Raw genomic sequence first — 19951 nt, forward strand, 5'->3', positions numbered from 1 at the left:
TAAAATAAGATATTTAAAAACCTTTCTTTTTCACTTCATAGATTAATTTCCCATCAGCCTTTCTCTTATTTTATATAATAGGTCTTATAATTCAAAGCCATGTGAGGCAAGCTTGTGACACTAGAAATAACTTAATGAAAAATATGATATCAAGTCATGTTGAGGGACCGAAGCAGAATTTCAAATGTTTTAAAGTCCAACTAAATGAAAATATTAAAATTTTGAATCCCTGTAAACGCATATTTTTCTATGCTATTGACACATATTTCTCTATACCTAATTTTTGCCTAAATTATATGTGAGGATATAATTTGTAGTTCACACATCAACATATTTAACACATATTACAATCCATTAAAGAATTTGTGTTTAAATGAATGAATGTATAAATAAATAAATAGAATTTCTGTTCATATTTAACCTTATATTTCCAATTTGATCTAGATTCAAATCTACATCATTATTAATTAAAAATATAGTATTTTTTTGTTCTCACTTAACAGTTATTCCCTTTTACCTCTCTAAATTCTCAACAAATAGGAAGTTTTTAAATTCAGAAGTAAAATATCAAAGTATTCACTTTTTGTCATCACTTGTGGAGGATCTTGTTATGAGATATAGCATATTTCTGTAAGTTCTTTAAGTCTGCCAATATAAGAATAATTTAGCAAGATCTGGGCTATAGGTTAATTTGCATAAGGCAACATTAAAATGTAATTTATAAAATTCCAGTGTCTGCGTTATTGCTTTTGTACAAATGTCTGCTTTATATTTGCTCATTATGTATGAAATATTGTAATTCCTAAATGGTAAAAAGATGTTTGGGGATCCCTGGGTGGTGCAGCGGTTTGGCGCCTGCCTTTGGCCCAGGACGCGATCCTGGGAGACCCGGGATCGAATCCCACGTCGGGCTCCCGGTGCATGGAGCCTGCTTCTCCCTCTGCCTATGTCTCTGCCTCTCTCTCTCTCTCTGTGACTATCATAAATAAGTAAAAAAAAAAAAAAAAAAAAAAAAATTAAGATGTTTGTATTTTTTTTTTGCATATTGACTCTGGCATGGTTCCATAAAGGTTGGTATGCACTAAACTAATTTTAAATATTACGATATTTAAAAAGAACTGTGTGGTGATCAAAATTAATTAAACATTACCTATAGTTACCTATTAGTTCTAGAACTAATAAAATCAAAGCTGCAGAATTTAAAATCAGTATATAGGAATCTGATCTATTTCTATGCACTAATAACAAAAGAGCAGAAAGAGAAATTAAGAAAACAATCCCATTTACTACTGCACCAAAAATAATAAAATACCTAGGAATAAACCTAACCATGGAAGTGTGACACCAGTATGCTAAAGACTATAAGGCACTGATGAAAGAAATAGAAGATGAAGAAATTTCAAACAAATGGAAAGATATACCATGCTGATGCGTTAGAAAACTAGTGTTAAAATATCCAAACTATTCAAAGCTATCTAAAGATTCAGTGATATTTTATCAAAATATCAAATGTATTTTTCACAGAACAAGAATTAATAAAACCTAAAATTTGTATGAAATCACAAAAGATCACAAATAGCCAAAGGAATCTTAGGAAAGAAGAACAAGGGCAGCCCTGGAGGCTCAGCAGTTTAGCGCTGCCTTCAGTCCAGGGCCTGATCCTGGAGACACGGGATCGAGTCCCATGTCAGGCTCCCTGCATGGAGCCTGCTTCTCCCTCTGCCTGTGTCTCTGCCTCTCTCTCTCTCTCTGTGTGTGTGTGTGTCTATCATGAATAAATAAATAAAATCTTTAAAAAAAAAAGAAGAACAAAACTGAGGGTATCAAAATCCCAGATTATTTATTTATTTATTTATTTATTTATCTATCTATCTATTATTTATTTATTTATTTATTTATTTATTTATTTATTTATTTATGGAGACACAGAGAAAGAGACAGAAACATAGGCAGAAGGAGAAGCAGGCTCCTTGTGGGGAGCCTGACGTGGGACTTGATCCCAGGACCCCAGAATTACATGACCTGAGCCAAAGGCAGATCCTCAATCACTGAGCCACCCAGGCATCCCACAATCCTAGATTTCAAACTATACTACAAAACTACAGTAATCAAAACATTATAGATCTAGCATAAAAATAGCCACATAGATCAATAGAATAGAATAGAGAGCCCAGACAGAAATCCATACTTATGTGATCATTTAATCTATGACAAAGGAAGGAAGAATATACTAGGGTAAAAATAGTCTCTTAAATAAATGGTTTTGGAAAAATTAGACAGCTATGTGCAAAAGAATGAAACTGGACCACTTTCTGACACCATAAACAAAAATAAGCTCAAAACAATTAAAGATCTCCATATAAGACCTGAAACAATACAACTCCTAAAAGAAAACATAGGCAGTAATTTCTTGGACATCAATCTCAGCAATAATTTTCTGGATATGTTTCTCTAGTCAAGAAAAACAAAAGCAAAAATGAGTTTAGGCAGGATGGGATTACATCCTGCCTAAAAGCTTTTGCACGGCAAAGGAAACCAAGAACAAAACAAAAAGGCAATCTAGTGAATGGGAGAAGATATTTGCAAAGGATACATATGATAAAGAATTCATATAACTCAACACCAAATAAATCCACAAATAATCCATTTAAAATGGGCAGAGTTATTGAATAGACATTTTCCCAAAGAAGACATACAGATGGCCAACAGACATGTGAAAAGATGCTCATATCACTAATCATCAGGGAAAAACTGCAAATCAAAACCATGATAACATATCACCTAACACCAGTCAGAATGGCCAGTATCAAGAACATAAAAAATATGAAGTGTTGGTAAGGATGTGGAATAAAGAGAACCCTTGTGCAGTGTTGGCAGGAATGTAAACTAGTACAGCCACTAGAGAACAGTTGGAAGTTTCCTCAAAAACCTAAAACTAGAACTACCATCCAATCCAATAATTCCACTTCTGGGTATTTACTCAAGGAAAACAAAAACACTAATTGGAAAGGATATATGAATACTTATATTTACTGCAGCATTATTTATAAGAGCCAAGATATAGTAGCAACCCAAGTATAAATTCACAGATGAATGGTTAAAGAAGATGTGGTATACATACACAATGGAATATTACTCAGCTATAAAAAGGAATGAAATCTTACCATTTGGCACAACATGGATGGGTATCATGCTAAATTAAATAAGTCAAAGACATACAAATATCCTAAGATTTCATTTATATGTGAAATCTAAAAATAAAACAAGCAACAGTATCAACAACAATAACACAAAGGAGAAACAAACTCATATACAAAGAGGACAAACCAGTGGTTGCTGGAAGGGAGGGGAGTGGGATATGGGTGAAACAGGGTGAAGGGGATTAAGAGGTACAATCTCCCAGTTATAAAATAAATAAGTCATAGAGATGGAAAGTATAGCGGAGGAAATATAGTTAATAACATTATAACTTTGGTGACAGATGGAAATTACACTTTTTATGGTGAGCATATTATAATGTATATGACTTTCACTTCTAAAAATTTTTTTTAAGATTTTATATATTTATTTGGGAGAGCGAAAGAGCACAAGCAGGGGAGGAGCAAAGGGAGAGGAACAAGCAGACTCCGTGCTGAGTGTGGAGCCCAACGAGAGACTTGATCTTACAACCCTGAGACCATGACCTGAGCCAAAATCAAGAGTCAGTTGCTTAACCAATTGGGTCACCCAGGCACCCCATGTATGATTGTGAAATCACTATGTTGTACACCTGAAACTAAATTTTAAATTAAAATTTTTAAAAAATATTAACTTCAGAAAATGTGTTCAGGAAATTGCATGCATGTAAAACCTTCAAAGGGACAGGTAGAAAATATATTTCTAAGAATGTTACTTGTATCAATAAATAAGTAGAGTTTATCTTTTCATTGTATACATGTTTGTTATGCATTGTCTTACTGAATAATTTATAAGGCACATACACAAAAGCTTTTTGTAAAAATGCTATTTCTGTATATAAGAACAGTATTATTTCAGTTGATAATTGTGTTCCCCACGTTGCAGTGCAAACTCTCTTTAAAGGCAAGTAAATAAATACATAAATAAATGTATGTATGTAACCATAATTTCAAAGTTAGAAAATCGAGTGATGTGCATTATTGTTTACTTTTTTTAATAAAATTTGATCTTATACAAAATGCTTTTTATTTTTAATTTTTAAAAGATTTTATTTATTCATGAGAGATATATAGAGAGAGGCAGAGACATAGGCAGAGGGAGAAGCAGGATCCCTGTGAGGATTCTGATGCGGGACTCAATCCCAGGACCCTGGGATCATGACCTCAGCCAAAGGCAGATGCTCAAAACATTGAGCCACCCAGGGGGCTCAAGAATACTTTGAGCCTCTGAAGTTCCCTCAAGAATACTTTTTGAAGTAATTATAATAAACACATAACGCGTAGAATATGCTATGTGTTGTTCTAGATAAGAGAAATATTATTCTCATTTGGAGATGCAGAAACTGAGGCACAGAAAGTTGAAGTAACTTGTTTATGTTCACAAACCTGGTAAGTGTCAGTCTGGATTTGAACGAAAGCAGTCTGTTTCTATGCTCTGAACCAATACTTTATACAGAAAATCAAAAACAAAAAGCAAACAAAGGTGAATGGATGTAATACATTTTTAAAAATTTCATGTTTGAAAGTTAATAGTTTTATATAAAGGGTCTATATTTTGTCAAATGAATTCCCATGGAAAAAAACCCAATAATAATACAATTTGCAAATATCCATTAGTAATTGATTGAATCCTATTTGATTTATTATTAATTATAAAGAGTAGCAATGTTCATCACTAGAAATTATGCCCTACACAAAATATTTGTAGCCCTTTATCCCTAGAAGACATCTTAATGCTATGATGTCTTCATTCTCTGAGTTTTCATTGTGCAATTCCAATCAAGCTTTACATATTTTCAGACTAAAACATTTTATTTTATTTCCAACTCCGCACTTTTATTTTTTCTTTTTAATCAACAGTATGTCCTTCCTCTTTCAATTTGGCACCTGTGCGTGACTGGCTGCTAGAGAAAGCTTAGCGATCTGTCCTTTTGGGTGAGATTGCTTTTAGCATGTGAAGGGCAGAGAAACTGAACAGGAAAGAATACATGGGAAATACAAATAAGTGGAACAGTCTAAGAAATGAAGAATCTATCATTATTACGCTGGGCATATGTGATTAAATGTCTTCAAAACAATGAGGCTCATCAATCAGCATCCTCATGCATTGGAAAATCAGAACATCCTGGGAGAGAGCTGAGATAGTCATTGTGACAAGGCCATCTTCTAATAGTTACACATCACAGTGGAGTGCAAGTGTAAGGAAAGCACTTCCCTGATTTGCAAACTTCACTCCATATAGTTGAGCCTGCATATAAGAATGTGACTAGATAACATAGAGGTGTGCCCTCCCTATAGTGGGCATCACCAATATTACTTCCACTCTAGAAGAAACTTTCATATCTCTGAGTAAATTAATAAGTACTCAATATAATATGATTGCACCTTTGAAATACAGTATGAATGCCTTTCAATGATTCTACACTTAAAGTAGCAAATCAACAAAAGTTTCATCTTTATATGAAGGAAAGAAAACTTCTGGGATTTACAAATTTATGTATATTGCCTGGTCTGTAAAGTGTACTATCACCACAGCATAACAGAATAGAGTGCTTTTTCCATTATATTTGTTAGGTTAGTACCAACATAAAGAGCCAATAAAGAGTCAATAAGCTCTCTTAAGAGGCATAATTAAAATGCTTTTTTTTTATATCTTCCTCCAACAACTATCCCTGTGATATTAACTAGTGTGTTGCTCATTTCCTAGTGGATGTGTATTGTGTACATGTTCAGGATCGTAAAAAAGAAATGAGAAGTATTATAACCTGCTATCAACATTAACTCTGTGAATGTCTGACAGCTTTAATAGTTCTGAATATGAAAAGTAAATAAAAGAGCTAAGGCAGTTATCCAGATATATTTCAACCAAAAGAATGGCTTTACTTGCACTATATAGCTATTTAAGACAAAATAGTATTGTTTGTGTGTGAACTCTAAATAATCCCATAATTTTTCCCCTGCATGAGTAGATACAGCCTTTAGAGTTATCTGCTTTATAACTTCAGAGTCAGAGCTTCTTAGGTCTGAACTCATTTCTTGAGGGGGCTTTTGAAGAAGATTTACAAAACCATGTCTATTTTCAAAACTGTAAGCTGGAATTGCTTTGCCTGTGCAGATATGATGACCCAAATCTCTTTCCGCAAAATGTCCTTTTAAAATATGCAATCATTTGCAATCATTTATCAAATGGTCTAAATACTAATTTTCCTTCTATTACTTTAAACAGATTTACATGTTTTAAATCGGGAGGGGAAAAAGCATTAAAGAAAAGCCAATAAGACGTCACTGCTTCAATATTCTAATAAACCATGCTGAGCCTCCTTGGTTAAACATTAAAAAGCTTCCTTGTGTAAATGAGCTGCATTTATGATAATTAAAGACTACCTTTGCACGGGATATTTTAAATGTCAATAACATGCATGCATGCATAGAGAATACCATGAAATGTTTTCACTAAGATACTATGAAGTAACAACAGTGCAAAGTCATAAAGTATTTGGCTTATAGCACAAATGCAGAAATAGGAGCAGACAGTAGGTATTGCCTTAATACAGGCTCTTACACACCATTTTGTGTTATTTTTGTCATTATTATAAGAAAGTCACTTCTCTGCACATAGTTTTCTCGATACTAGTACCAGACATTAGAATGCTGATACTCAAAAAATAAAAGTCATATTCTGAAGGTGAAGATGGGTAAAGAAGTGAGAAATATCAGAACATGGAGTAGTGCATGAACACTAATCACATTTTAAGAATTTGTTAAGAAGCTGACACTGAGCAGAAGTGCAACTGTGACTGGATTGAGATGGAAAGAAATACAAACCTTATTATGATTGTTTTAATGTATGATGGGCCAAATTGTAATATTTTTAGGGAAAGATCCTGCAAAGGAAGGTAAATTAAGCAATATGACCATGTATTAATTTTCTTTGAGGCTATAAAATTCCTCTCTTATCACCAGATGTTTTCCAAAGGAAAGTAATATGTACAAAAAATGTCTGTCACCTTGACTCTGTGACATTTTAAAAACACTACCCACTATTATTATTATTGGAGTGTCATTGACATCATCATCACCACCATCACCACCATCATCATCATCATCATCATCATCATCATCATCATCACAATCACTATGCTTTCTACTTGGACTATGCTGAGCGACAAGATGCATAGTCACACTCAGAATAATTATCATGGCTTCTTTTACTGAGTTGAAAAAGGCAATCTTTTCCTCTGCCCTTGATTCTAACAGTATTTGCCAAAGTAAACAAGCTCATTGATTTTGGATTTGGCTATATAATGTACCCACGTTTTTCCCATAATCAGTCTGGATATTCTATTTCTCCTACTTATGAAACATTTAAAATCCTCTCTCCTATTTATATGTAGCTGCCTGAGAACACAAAGCTCCTTCTTACCTGTGTGGTAAAACTTCCCTGAAAATCCAAGGTTGAAGGTAAAATTTGCAACCTGAGTGCGCAGTAAATTTTGAGTCTCTAGTAATGCCTGAAATAAATAAGAAATTAACATGATTTTAGAAAAATAAATATGAAGCTTTGGGATGCCTCTTTTTCAAATGTGTATGCATGAGTGAAACAAAATAATATGGGCTTTCTTGTTTTTGGGGTTTTTGATGGGTACTGTTATATGCTATTCATATTTCAGGTATTATAATAGCTTTTGTTATTTTTATTAAAGTTCACCAAATTATGAAGCGGTTAAGTCCTAAGCACATTATAAGCTGCTGAGAGGCAATTCTCTAACCACACAGCACTGAAATCATTTTTCATTTTCATGTGAGACATTTCTTGATTTCAGATTATTACACTTCTTTTCCTTGGGGGATATTTTTCAGAGTTGTTGGATGTAGACAAGTCTTGCATTTGTTGGTAAGAAATAGGAAGGTAACATTTGTTTGAGTTGCAATTTAGTATTTATTTAACTGTGCTACCTCCCCTATTGTTTTTTAAGGTGTAATCATTGAGTTTAAAGATCAGGTTTTTTACTATACAAACTAAAGAAAGATGTATAATTTAAAGGGTGTTGATTGCAAATCTTGAGATATGAACAAGGCAAGGACAGATAGGAAATAGCCAATTCCATAAAGAAACATTTTCCAATTGTGGCAAAATGTCCCTATTTTCTGTATTTGGAATTTTTCTATGTTAATTTCTTATTTGTAGAAAGGATAAGAACACACAGATAGTAATCTTAGAGTCAGACTTAGACCTGTAAATTTGCTGCCAATCCTTCAACTGCTATGCCAACATATGCACTATAATTCAGAACTCTCCTATCCTAGGGCTGTTTAGTCTGCTTATTGATTCAGAATGCTTTTTGAGTTTTTAAACAGATTTTTAAAAGGGACTTACTTTGTTCTGATGAAAATGAGAAACTCATATCAAACTAGAGGTATTGGGGACGCCTGGGTGGCTCAGTGGTGAGCATCCGCCTTTGGCTCAGGGAGTGATCCCACGGTCTTGGGATCGAGTCCCACATCAGGCTCCCTGCATGGAGCCTGCTTCTCCCTCTGCCTACATCTCTGCCTCTCTCTGTGTATCTCTTATGAATAAATAAAATGTTTTTTTAATAAAAAACCAGAGGTATTAATAAGACCAATTTTTGGTCATTGCTATCCATATATTAAGGTAAATAGAAATATAGACAATTCTTTTGAGCACTAGTCACAGTGGCTAAGCATTTGCTTTAAAAAACTGTACAACTACTTAGTCCCCTGGAATTAAGAAGGCTTTCCTGCAAATTAGTTTGATTAAATAAAAAAAGAAAACAACCAAAAGATTGGTAACTATATTATCAGTGGTTATCCATGGTTACAGTTACATTGAGTGAATCTTGGCCAATCTTGTTTAAATATTATGAACTAAATGGAAAAAAGAAAAAATAGACCTATTAGTTTGGCTCAGTTGTATAAAATGTATTTTTAACAGTTCTTCAAAAGAACAAACGAAATATTAAAAAGAGGCTGGAGTCAAAAAGTCTGTTGAACTAGTTGAGCATATTGGTAAATCCTGTGGAATACAGACTTAAATTGAAAACATCATGCATCTTTTTATCTTGGTAAGTTCCTTTTTCTGGCTTTCTCACTTTATTCAATGCACAATCCTTGGGCCTCCATGTCTTGAAATAATTTTTTTTAAAAAAGTTTCTCTCTTCCCCTGTATTCCTTATCACTCCAACTCCCTTCCAACTCTCTACTTCTGAGTTCTTGAAGCCATTATTCTGCATTTCTCCACTATCCATTCTTAAATTCACTTAATACATATTGTAATTGCATACAGTGTTGGGTGTAACAAGCATAGTCCCTTAACCTAGGACCTCAGTGCCTAGAAAGGGAGAGAGATTTTAAACAGAAAGTCAGACAAATGTGTAATTACAACTCATGATAAATTCTAAAAAAGAAATCTAGAGCATTCTGTGATAGATGTAGTAAAGAATTTTAATTTATCTTATGGTAAAGTGGGCCCACACGTTTTCTTAGGGGCAATAAAATAAGCATTAAACAAACTGCTTTTCCCTCAATCAACTTGCTTCCACTTTAGGAACACCCACATTGTCTTTTTCTTGGGCTTTGAAAACACTGTGGTCTCTAACCTGTTCCCATCCTTCAGTTTTATCTTCCTTCGCTTTGCCTTACATTCTGTAATCATGCTAACATCCCAAAGGCAGTAAATGCACTTCATCCTTGGGGTCAGGGAGGCCATTTAATTAATGGCTTAGCTTTGTTCGTCATTTCACTTTTCTACTTCTGTCCTTTATCTGTAAGTGGAATAATGCTTAACATCTGTTTCACACTATTATTGTGAGGATTACATTGTATAAGGCATACAAAGTGCTTAGCTAAGTGCATGGCACATAGTAGGAACTCAATAAAGGCTGTAAATGAGCACTCAATATGTCATTCTCTTCCAGCCAACTAGGGATTATTTACTGATGCCTCCTCATTTCCAATTGAGCTACATGCATTGCTATTTCCCCCAAATCACCTTGTCTTCTGGGTCTATTCCCATTACCTACTTTTCTCCACGCCTTTTCTCACTATGTTCCCCTTGCCTAGTTAGTCTCTAGCTGCTCCCCATCCCATTCCCCAAACCCACCCATTCTTCAAAGCTCTGCCCGAATGCCACCTTTTTGTATGAAGCCTGTCCTGATGTCTCAAAGCTTTTCCTTTTCTCCTCTCCCAAAGTAAGTTCCCAAATTATTTTTCTGAAGACTTGCATTGATTTCCACTTTACTACATCAGTTTATATCTTACTTCTCCTAGTCTATAAGTGCCTTCAGGTCAATCAATGCTTACTTATTTTTAAGTATTCTGTATTGCTAGATATATTTTTATATATATGGAAGGCATTCAATTGAATTAATTTCATTTATTTTTATTAGTAACATATTCCTGATGATAAAATGATAAACACAGTTCATGGACTATACCATTAAATGATATCAGAAAAATATGAATAGGATACTACATTTCACCAGCAGACTTATATCATGGATATTTTATAATTTTATATTATAGATTGCCTAGTAAGACAAGCTCATAGAAGCGAGGCCATAAAGATTTTTTTCTGCTGCTAATTAATTCTATGAAGAATTTGACAGTCCTTTCCATTGTTGAAAGAAATAGAGTTGTCTAGTCATATTCTCCCAATATGTAATTTTGATTAATGTGGGAGTAAATTGATAATTTCTGTAAGTAAAAACAAAACAGGGCAGCCCGGGTGGCTCAGCGATTTAGTGCCACCTTTGGCCCAGGGCGTGATCCTGGAGACCTGGGATTGAGTCCCACCTCAGGCTCCCTTCAGGGAGCCTGCTTCTCCCTCTGCCTATGTCTCTGCGCTTCTCTCTCTCTGTGTCTCTCATGAATAAATAAATAAAATCTTTAAAAAAAAAGTAAAAACAAAACAAAACAAATGGTTAAAAAAGCAAATCCTAAAAGGTTCAAAGCCTGCCTACTTCAGTGTAAAAAAATGTTCTTTGATTTCCAAAATTCAGGGAAAGAAAATTTCCATGGTCTTTTACTGGTAAGGGAAGAAAGACACAATTTACTTTAGAAAAGCTTGTTTATAAAGTAAAAGTAATATGTCTTAATTAGAGATAAAAATCAAATTGCAAGGCTTAGGAAATAGCATGTAGCTGTAGATATTGTGAATTCTATGAGTTACTGGTTTAGTCTTAATGTGATAGGGTTCAGGCTTGTGTACTTTATCATAGACCCCAGTTGGCTCTAAAAATGGCATAAGCAATTGTTTCCAAGTTGCCCATATCAAATGAATCACCAGAATACTTGTAAAATAACCTTCCCAGGCCCATGCTCTGGGAATTTTGAGTTAGAGAATAAAATAATAGAACCCAGGAAACCGAAGTTTTAATGATTCTTATAACTTCAAATTGGAGATTATAACCATCAAGGAACATTGGGAAATACTGTTAGTGCATTGTTTACACTAATTTCAAAGTATTTTGCATAAGTCTTAATCTACTCCGATATTTAGGTTAATATAAGACCAATGCGGGGCACCCGGGTAGCTCAGTAGGTTAAGCATCTGCCTTCGGCTCAGGTCATGATCTCTGGGTTCTTAGATTGAGCCCCATGTCGGGCTTGTTGCTCAGTAAGCAGAGTCTGCTTCTCTCTTTCTCTCTCCACCCCTCCCCACTGCCCATGCCCTCTCTCTCTCATCCTCTCTCTCTCTCAAATAAATAAATAAAATTTTGTAACAAAAAAAGGCTAACCCTTACTCTAAATATACATAGTTAATAAGACATGACTATTTATGTATATTGATATAGCCTTATGCTTTCAAAATTTCAAATCTAAACAAATTAAATACAGATGTTAGCTTTTGTTCCTTTAACTGTCTTGTATAGTTTTTTTTAAATATATGTAGTAATTCATAAAAATGGTATGTTATTTATCTTACAAGATCTTGGTGTAAGGCTTGCATTGATTTCCAGTGGGAATCCGAAGAGGTTACTTCTATATTTATTACCTGGATGGATAAAATTGCTTCATGAAAAGTTTAAATGGCCTACCCACAACACAAGGAGAGGGCCAAAATTGATCATGTTTGCCTTACACTTGGTCCAACCTTAATAACTTCAGGTCCCACTACAGTAAATTTGTGGCCACCTAGGATGAAATGACTCACGATTCCATGAACTTTTGTGCAGACTATTTGTCAATGCACAAATGAAGATGAACAGGGCTGACCGAGGGTAAAAGTATGAAGCTTTTGAAATTTGCCTTTGATAGACTCTGCCTCCCTTCTTGTTCATCTCCTTCCCCTTGGAAGCAATCTCCACTTCTTCAGAAACCTACTCTCCCTCCTTTCTTAAAAATAAACTCTTACTGTCACTCAACTCAAGGTGGAAACTGTCTGATATAATTTATACATTGAAAGAAATTTATCACACGAACATGGCAAGACTTCCACATGATTTTACACTGAACAGTTCGGCTATGATTGTGGGATGGATGAGTTAACTAAAGAAGAATGAATGAACGTTTGTAAGAATAATACTGAAGAAATGTGGGAGCCTTTTCTGGGGAGGAGAGTTTGGGGTTTCTTCTGTGGAAATCACACTCAATTTGAAGAACAACTTGCTCAATAGAAAAACTCTATGGCAGTTCAGAGCAATTACCCTCTTGTCTTTCCACATCACTCAAGTGTTGCATTCCCATCTCTCAATCTTGTCTACATCTCTGGGAAACCAGGGATCTGAAGCTCACCCTCTGGATTCTCTTCTTCCTTGTGCCATTATTAATTCATCCGTTCATTGGAAACAATATTAACTGAAACTCTGCTATATTACAGGAACTCTTGTAGGTACTAGGGACATGGGTAAGAATGCTAATAATAATTTACTTTTACTATTACTAAATAGTAAAGTAGTGAATACTAAATAGTAAATACTATTACTATTTACTAATAATACTTTACTTTTACTATGTGTAAGTTACAGTGAGAAGCACTTTACTGGAATTATCTTTTTAAATTTCCCTGTGATCCCTTAATTAACCCTACTTTACAAATGAGGAAGATAATGCACAGAGAGGCTAAATAAGCTACAAAAGATTATGGAGTTGGAAAATATCTGGCAAACAAAATGGACAAGCTTGTTATTCTTGTGGAACTTAGGTTCTATTTAGGCTCATAGATGATACACATGGAAAATCAATCAAATAATTATTTAGTTGCAAATTATAGTTAGTCACGCAAAAATAGTGTTATAATATATGCTATTATTAAAACTAACACAGAGTACCTACATTTCAACAGGATAGGCAATGTGCTCTATGAAGCATCTCTGAAAAAGTGGCAATTCAATTGAGGCATAAAAAATGAGAGGCCAGCCATGCCCAAATCAGGGCTCTGGAGGAATGTGCTCCCGGCAAACTGAGCAGTGACAACAGGCTCAGTGTCAGGAAGAACCCTGGCTGGCATCTTAACACACCACACTCTATTTCATCTTGCATGAGATAACGATTTACATTTTAAATCAATTCTCTGGCTACTTGCTGAGAAGGAATTGTGGGAAAACTGGAGCAAAATCAGGAAAATCATTGAGGAGGCTTTTGCAGTAGTTCCAGTAAGAACAAAATTAAGGCATGACTTCTGCTGGGCATACTGGGAATGGAAGGAAGGAAATAGTGTAATTTTTGATGGATTGATTTGGGAAGTGAAGTGGAGTTCAGATTTCATTAATGCTTCAGATTTCTGACATTCAGTGAGATGGGGGAAGAGTTGGGAAAGGTTTTGAGGGAAAAAACACTGTTTTCACTGCTACACTAAACATTCTTTCTCACAACAGGATAACTGTGTTGTTGAAACCTCTACAATACTCCTAACGGGAAAGACAGAGGTGAAAGTCCTAGAGCATAGCATCATTGTTTTTAAACCTTTGTTATCCATAATTGGAGGGTAAACTTCAGGAACTAACTGCACAAGGAGTGTATATATTGGTAAAGGGAATAGTCTCATAGCATAAAGAGTGCTTTTTGCATACTGGAAGGTTAAACATTGATGCTGATTAAAGATACTGGCAAAAGAGAAGAGAAAATCTGAAAATTGGTTTGACCTTGCAAAATAATATTAACTCGTGTCACGTATGTGAAGAGTTTGCATTTTCTGCTTGATTATCAAAGAACACAATGAAGGTTATATAAATCATTAAATTTGAAGTGCGTTTATAGTGTTGTAAATTTTATTTGATTGCATCAGCAAAAGAGTCCATGTGACTTTGATTCCTTTCCCAGTGGGTGTAAATGGATTTTTCTGTGCCCTAAACGTTGTTACTGCAAAGTGTCCTGGGCAGCTTCGTGTTCACAGAATGCCAAGCCATTTTTACCTTAGTCCATTCTGAGAATATGTGAGATGAACTTCTGCTCCTGCTTTCTAGCTAGTAGTCTGTTATTCTCCCTGGGGTCAGAAAATTTCCTTAAGCAAGGTGAAATACTGCCCAGTTCTTATCAGCCCCAAAGTCTCTTCAACTGTATTCTCATTTTCAGTACATGTAGATCATCTCCAACTATGAGTGGATTCTGTTCTGTTTCCATGTTTTCCATGCTCTACTTAGTTGATTGGAATTTTGAAATAAATAAATTTGCATCAAATATGAGCTATAATATCCTTCAGGTAATTTATACACTTGTATAAATGTATAGATAGTTTTAGACATTATGTATAAATTATACATAATTTATAAATTTATACACTTATTATTTGAACCACTGGAATTCTCCTTTAAAAGTTAGTTTCTTCTTTAATTATACTGTTTAATTTACTTTTCCTATAAGTAACTTTGCTCAAAGTCTCTATCATGGACTACAAAATTTTTTGAGTTATAAAAAGATAAAAATATAATTTCAGAGTTCATGGATTGCTCATGGTTCTCTTCAAAAGCCTTTTATGAATATTGACAAAAAATGCCTATCTCATTTTCTCTAAAAAACAAGTGTTTAAGTAGTATTTAAGCAGTATTTAAGTAGATGATAGATTAGTAGTGATATAGAACTACCTTATATTAGGATTTTTGGGGGATGTGCAATGAAACTGGTCATTGTAAGCTTAATGACTGAAAGTCGATTACTCCAGGAGTAATCAGGAGTCAGCCGGGAGAAACATACACATGTGCACACAACACAAGCAAAATAACAAAGTCAAATCTTTATTAGGTGAGGGTGGACAGAAAGTAGTTTATAATTCCAACATATTTTCAGGGATTCTCAGTCAGGATCTACACTGAATTGGTCCAAATTCTCTTTGTGTTAGCTTGGAATTCTTTTAAAAAATATTTTATTTAAATTCAATTTGCCAACATATAGTATAACACCCAGTGCTCATCTTGTCATGTGTAATCCTTAGTGCCCATCACCCAGTCACCCCATCCTCTTACCCACCTCCCCTTTTGCAACCCTTGGTTTGTTTCCCAGAGTTAGGAGTCTCTCATAAGTTTGTCCCCCTCTCTAATTTTTCTCCACCTAGTTTCCCTCCTTTCCCTTATCTTCTCTTTCACTACATCTTAGATTCCACATATTGGAATTTTAAAATGTAATGTGAATTACTCTATATAATTTTGACTCCTATGTTGGGGAGCCAACTTGATAGAATTGCTGTGTAGTACGATGGAAGCTCCAAAACAGACACAAAATCACCCCCTTCAGAGTTGGCTTGGAGTCTTGGGAGTATGGAAGCTTCGGCTGAATACTGAGTCATTATGAATGATTTTACTGTATAAAAGAAGACGACCAATGAAACAAAGTTCCTGAGTACAGAGGAGTATTTTCCAAACTATGATCCATGGTTCATTAGGTCTACGAAATTTAACAATTCTGTGAAGAATAATTCTATGTTCAAAATGTTTGGGTAACACTATATTATACCCCTCTCGGGAAGGTCTTAATTCACATTAACACTGACTCTTTGATAGGAAAAATGTTGTATATGATATACCTTAACTATTTCTCTGAACTATTAGCCAGTAGCACATACTTCCACTTGCCCAAATCTGATACATATTGTTTTAGGAAAAAACATTAAGTGGATGGCTAATTCTTTGGAAGTAGAAGTGTTTCCTGGATTCATGCTATAGTTTCCTGTTTAGTATCCAGTGTAAGTTGCAGAATAAAATAGTTGTGATTTTATATAAAATGTGACTCTGTGTGTACATTTACTCATATAATAACTTAGCTCTTTGTAAGTGATCTTAAAAAAAGGCTGTTTTTCCATTACTACAGGATATCCCTAAAGAACTTCAGATCAATTTCTTAATATTACAAAATTGTGGAAGATGCTTGGAAATAAGAATTATACTTTTGATAAAAATGATATTACTTCTTGGAGCATGTTATTCTTGTTGAGAAATTATTAAAGGCAACTATTAAGTTGTTTCATTAACAAAAATACTTTTTACTTTAAAGATTGAAGAGTCTCTAGGTTTAATTCTCACTTTATTTTTTAGGTCTTAAAAAAATGAAAGTTTCCGAAGCAACTATCTCCTTAATCAACATCAAACATTGGCATTGTTTCTCAGGACTCTTATTTCTGCCTTTGCTTACATCTGTAATTTTCACTTCTCATTCCCTATACTCTCTCTTCACCCAGAGTGAGTGCAGGGTGGGCTTACAGTAATACTTATACAACACAGGGAGTTACTTAATGATTGTTGGCTGGTATTGTAATTGACTTTTCTAATTTCATCTCTAGAAATATTCCCTGCTCACATACTGTTTAGGAATCTCTTCTTTCCTAAGATATTCACTTATTAGCTATATTGTGTCATTATTTGATTACATATTGTGTTGTAAAAATTCCACAATGTTTCTCGAGTGCAAAAAAGTATACTTTCTATTCCCAATAATATACAACTCCCTTTTGTCAGTGGACCTTGGAAACATCTGCACTCTATGTCAGATTTTTCAAATCTTGAAGACTGGCTTCAGAATTCTTGGCATAGTCTCGGCAGTTATGTTGGTTATATAATAATTCTCCTAAAAATGCCCTGAAACCATAGAAGGGGAATTCTGTAGATAGTAGGTATTCAGAATTTTAATTTTCAAATTTTATGTCTACAGCCATTTCATTCAACATTAAAAATAAAAAATTGTCGATTTCCATCATTTCTCTCTCACAAGAACAAGGGATATATTATTACAAGTATCTAAGGATGTCTGTAGGTTTTTATCTAATTTTTATTATGAAAGGTATGGTTTCTTCTTTTTTTCTATGTGGTTTCATTCATAATTTCTCTTTACCCTAAATGTAAATGAATATCAGTTTAAAGTCTGTATGACCTTTCTAGTTGCCAAACTTTTTCTTTTCATGACAGATATTTCATTTATACTATGCTTGAAATTATAAACCACACAGTTTAACTTTACTACTGTCTTTCTGTTAATCATTAAAAAAAACCGGAAGACTATTTTCATTGCTATATTCATATATTGAATTCTGTCAAGTTGCAGTTACAACCAGGGCAAAGCAAGCAATAGCAAGTAAGAATAGCTGATAATGATAAAAATAGTGTAATGCAATAAATATTCAATTGGTATACTATAAGTGATTTGAACAAAGATAAATCATTGACTTTGTTAGGTACTGATATATTGCATAACACATATAGAATAGCTGGCATGCTGATAAATATATGTTTCATGTCTCACAATGAATAAATCTGTCTTCTTTCAGAATAAAAAGGATATGTGTTTTTAAATACATATTTGGGCTAATAGATGAACAAACAGGCTATATCTAATAGCAAAATCATTATTAGAGTTTATTAATATGGTGCATAATAACTAAATTGCTTAGACTTTAAAAATATCTTTATATTAGAATATTGACATATTTGGATAAAAGGATAAAATAATATTGACAGACTTGGATAAAAAATCAAGAACATCCCCTTGATCATTTAGAAAACAAACAAAAAATTTATTACTGAAAATATAATTGAAAATACAATGACCATTCATTTTTCATTTGGACAGCATAAATTCAGTATTTGACAAATATGAGTCTATTAACAGGTAAAATGAGAAAAATGTAATTGCAAATAAATACAACTACCTGTAGTTACCAAATTGACTTTAAGTAAACAAAAACTTTGTCTCCACAAGAAACTAAACTTCAGCAAGCATTTATTGAACACTTCATTCCTTCAAGTAGTCTCCTAGGTGCTAGGCTCTGCTAATATATTGTGCACATATTAAAATTGTAATGGTGAAATTAGATTGTATATAGATAAATGTATTTATATAAATAAAATTATATGAATATGTTGTATGCACATTTGTAGGGGATGTTCTTGATTTTTTAATTTGACACTCTTATCCTTTCAATTTTCATGATCAACTGTATAAACATTTGAAATTTTTTCATGAGATACATAGCTGAACATTTAGCAAACACATAGATACATAAATTTTGAAATACATATCATAAAAATCATTTCCAAAGGCTAAATATCAAATCATAAGTCAATATATATATATATTTGAAACATTGAAGCTTATTTATTACTTAAGCTCAGATGAAATAGAATCATCTCATTAGAATGCAAGGAAGGGAGAGATACATCTATTTTTAGGCTTTAGTATAAATATGAAAACATATGTCATTATCTATACAGAACCTTGATTTGGTTTTAAAAATTATCACCAAAACATATTGCAATTTATCGTATATATTTTAAGGTGGGCTTTTCCTATACTTAGTAGACAAATCATTTTCTGGCAAATCTCTCCCTCTGACAAAGACTTAAAGGTTTCAAAAGCTCCTGTGAGATTCAGTTGTCACCTCCTCAAGCTCAATCCTATTTAAAGCCTAATTATAATTCACATTCATAACAAAACAGGCTTGACATCATCTGATTGTCTACCAACTCTGCTTTCCTGTGGATGAAGGGGAACTAGTGAGATACTCATGAAGGAGAACAAAAAACAAAAATGCATTAATGATAACATTTTCCAGCACAGCTCTCACTTCCCAATGAAAGAAGGCAATATTCAAAATATTTTCCATGTAAATGGTTCTGTGACTGCCCTTACCCACATCTCAAATATTTTTAATAAGGAAATTTTGCTGTAATTTTAAGAAAGATTCTCAAATAAATGAAATATGTTATCTTATTTACTTATTCAAGAAATGTTTGAGTAGCTAATATATTCCAGCTGTCCTATGTATTAGTGATTCAGCTTTGAACAAAACAAAGTACATTCTTTGGGAGTATATCTTCTAGTGGGTAAGACAGACAATAAACAAATAATAAAATCGTATAGTAGGAAGAGTGTACTAGAAAGCCACTGGAGAGTTTTAAGCAGGGATACAATGTTCATCACACTTTGAATCTTTGGCTAATGCACGAAGAACTAGGCAGGTAAGGGTAAGACAAAGATGGAAGAAAGAAGCATTTAGAAGACAGAAGCAACTACCCTACTTCAGAAATGAGTATCTTGGAGTGGGTGGTGAACTAGGAGGGAAATGATCAGATTTGGGATATAGTTTGAAGATAGAGGTTCTGGGACACTATATATCAAATGATGAATTGAATGCAAGTTGTGAAATGATTGGATGTGAGATGTAATGCCTCTTGGATTTGTCCAGATTTGAGCTATCAGATGAAATTGGCAGTTATTCTCCAGAAGTGAAGTATTTCCTCAAAATTCTCAGAGTATCATTTACCCAATATCATTCAACCTGCTGGGTGAGTTGGCTTTATCTATTTAAGTAGGTGTCCCTAATCTACTAAATT

General features: G+C 33.8%; 1 protein-coding gene across 1 annotated transcript in view; it reads right to left on the reverse strand.

Moving 5' to 3' along the window:
• LOC112671696 (bifunctional heparan sulfate N-deacetylase/N-sulfotransferase 4) overlaps window positions 1-19951 on the reverse strand; it is a 284811-nt gene that overhangs the window by 135338 nt on the left and 129522 nt on the right. The window contains exon 3 of the mRNA XM_025465993.3: window positions 7600-7687. Within this exon, the coding sequence (XP_025321778.1) occupies window positions 7600-7687 (88 nt within the window). The remainder of the gene's footprint in view (window positions 1-7599; window positions 7688-19951) is intronic.

The sequence above is a fragment of the Canis lupus genome, chromosome 32 (assembly GCF_003254725.2).
Source record: "Canis lupus dingo isolate Sandy chromosome 32, ASM325472v2, whole genome shotgun sequence".
NCBI lineage: Eukaryota > Metazoa > Chordata > Mammalia > Carnivora > Canidae > Canis > Canis lupus.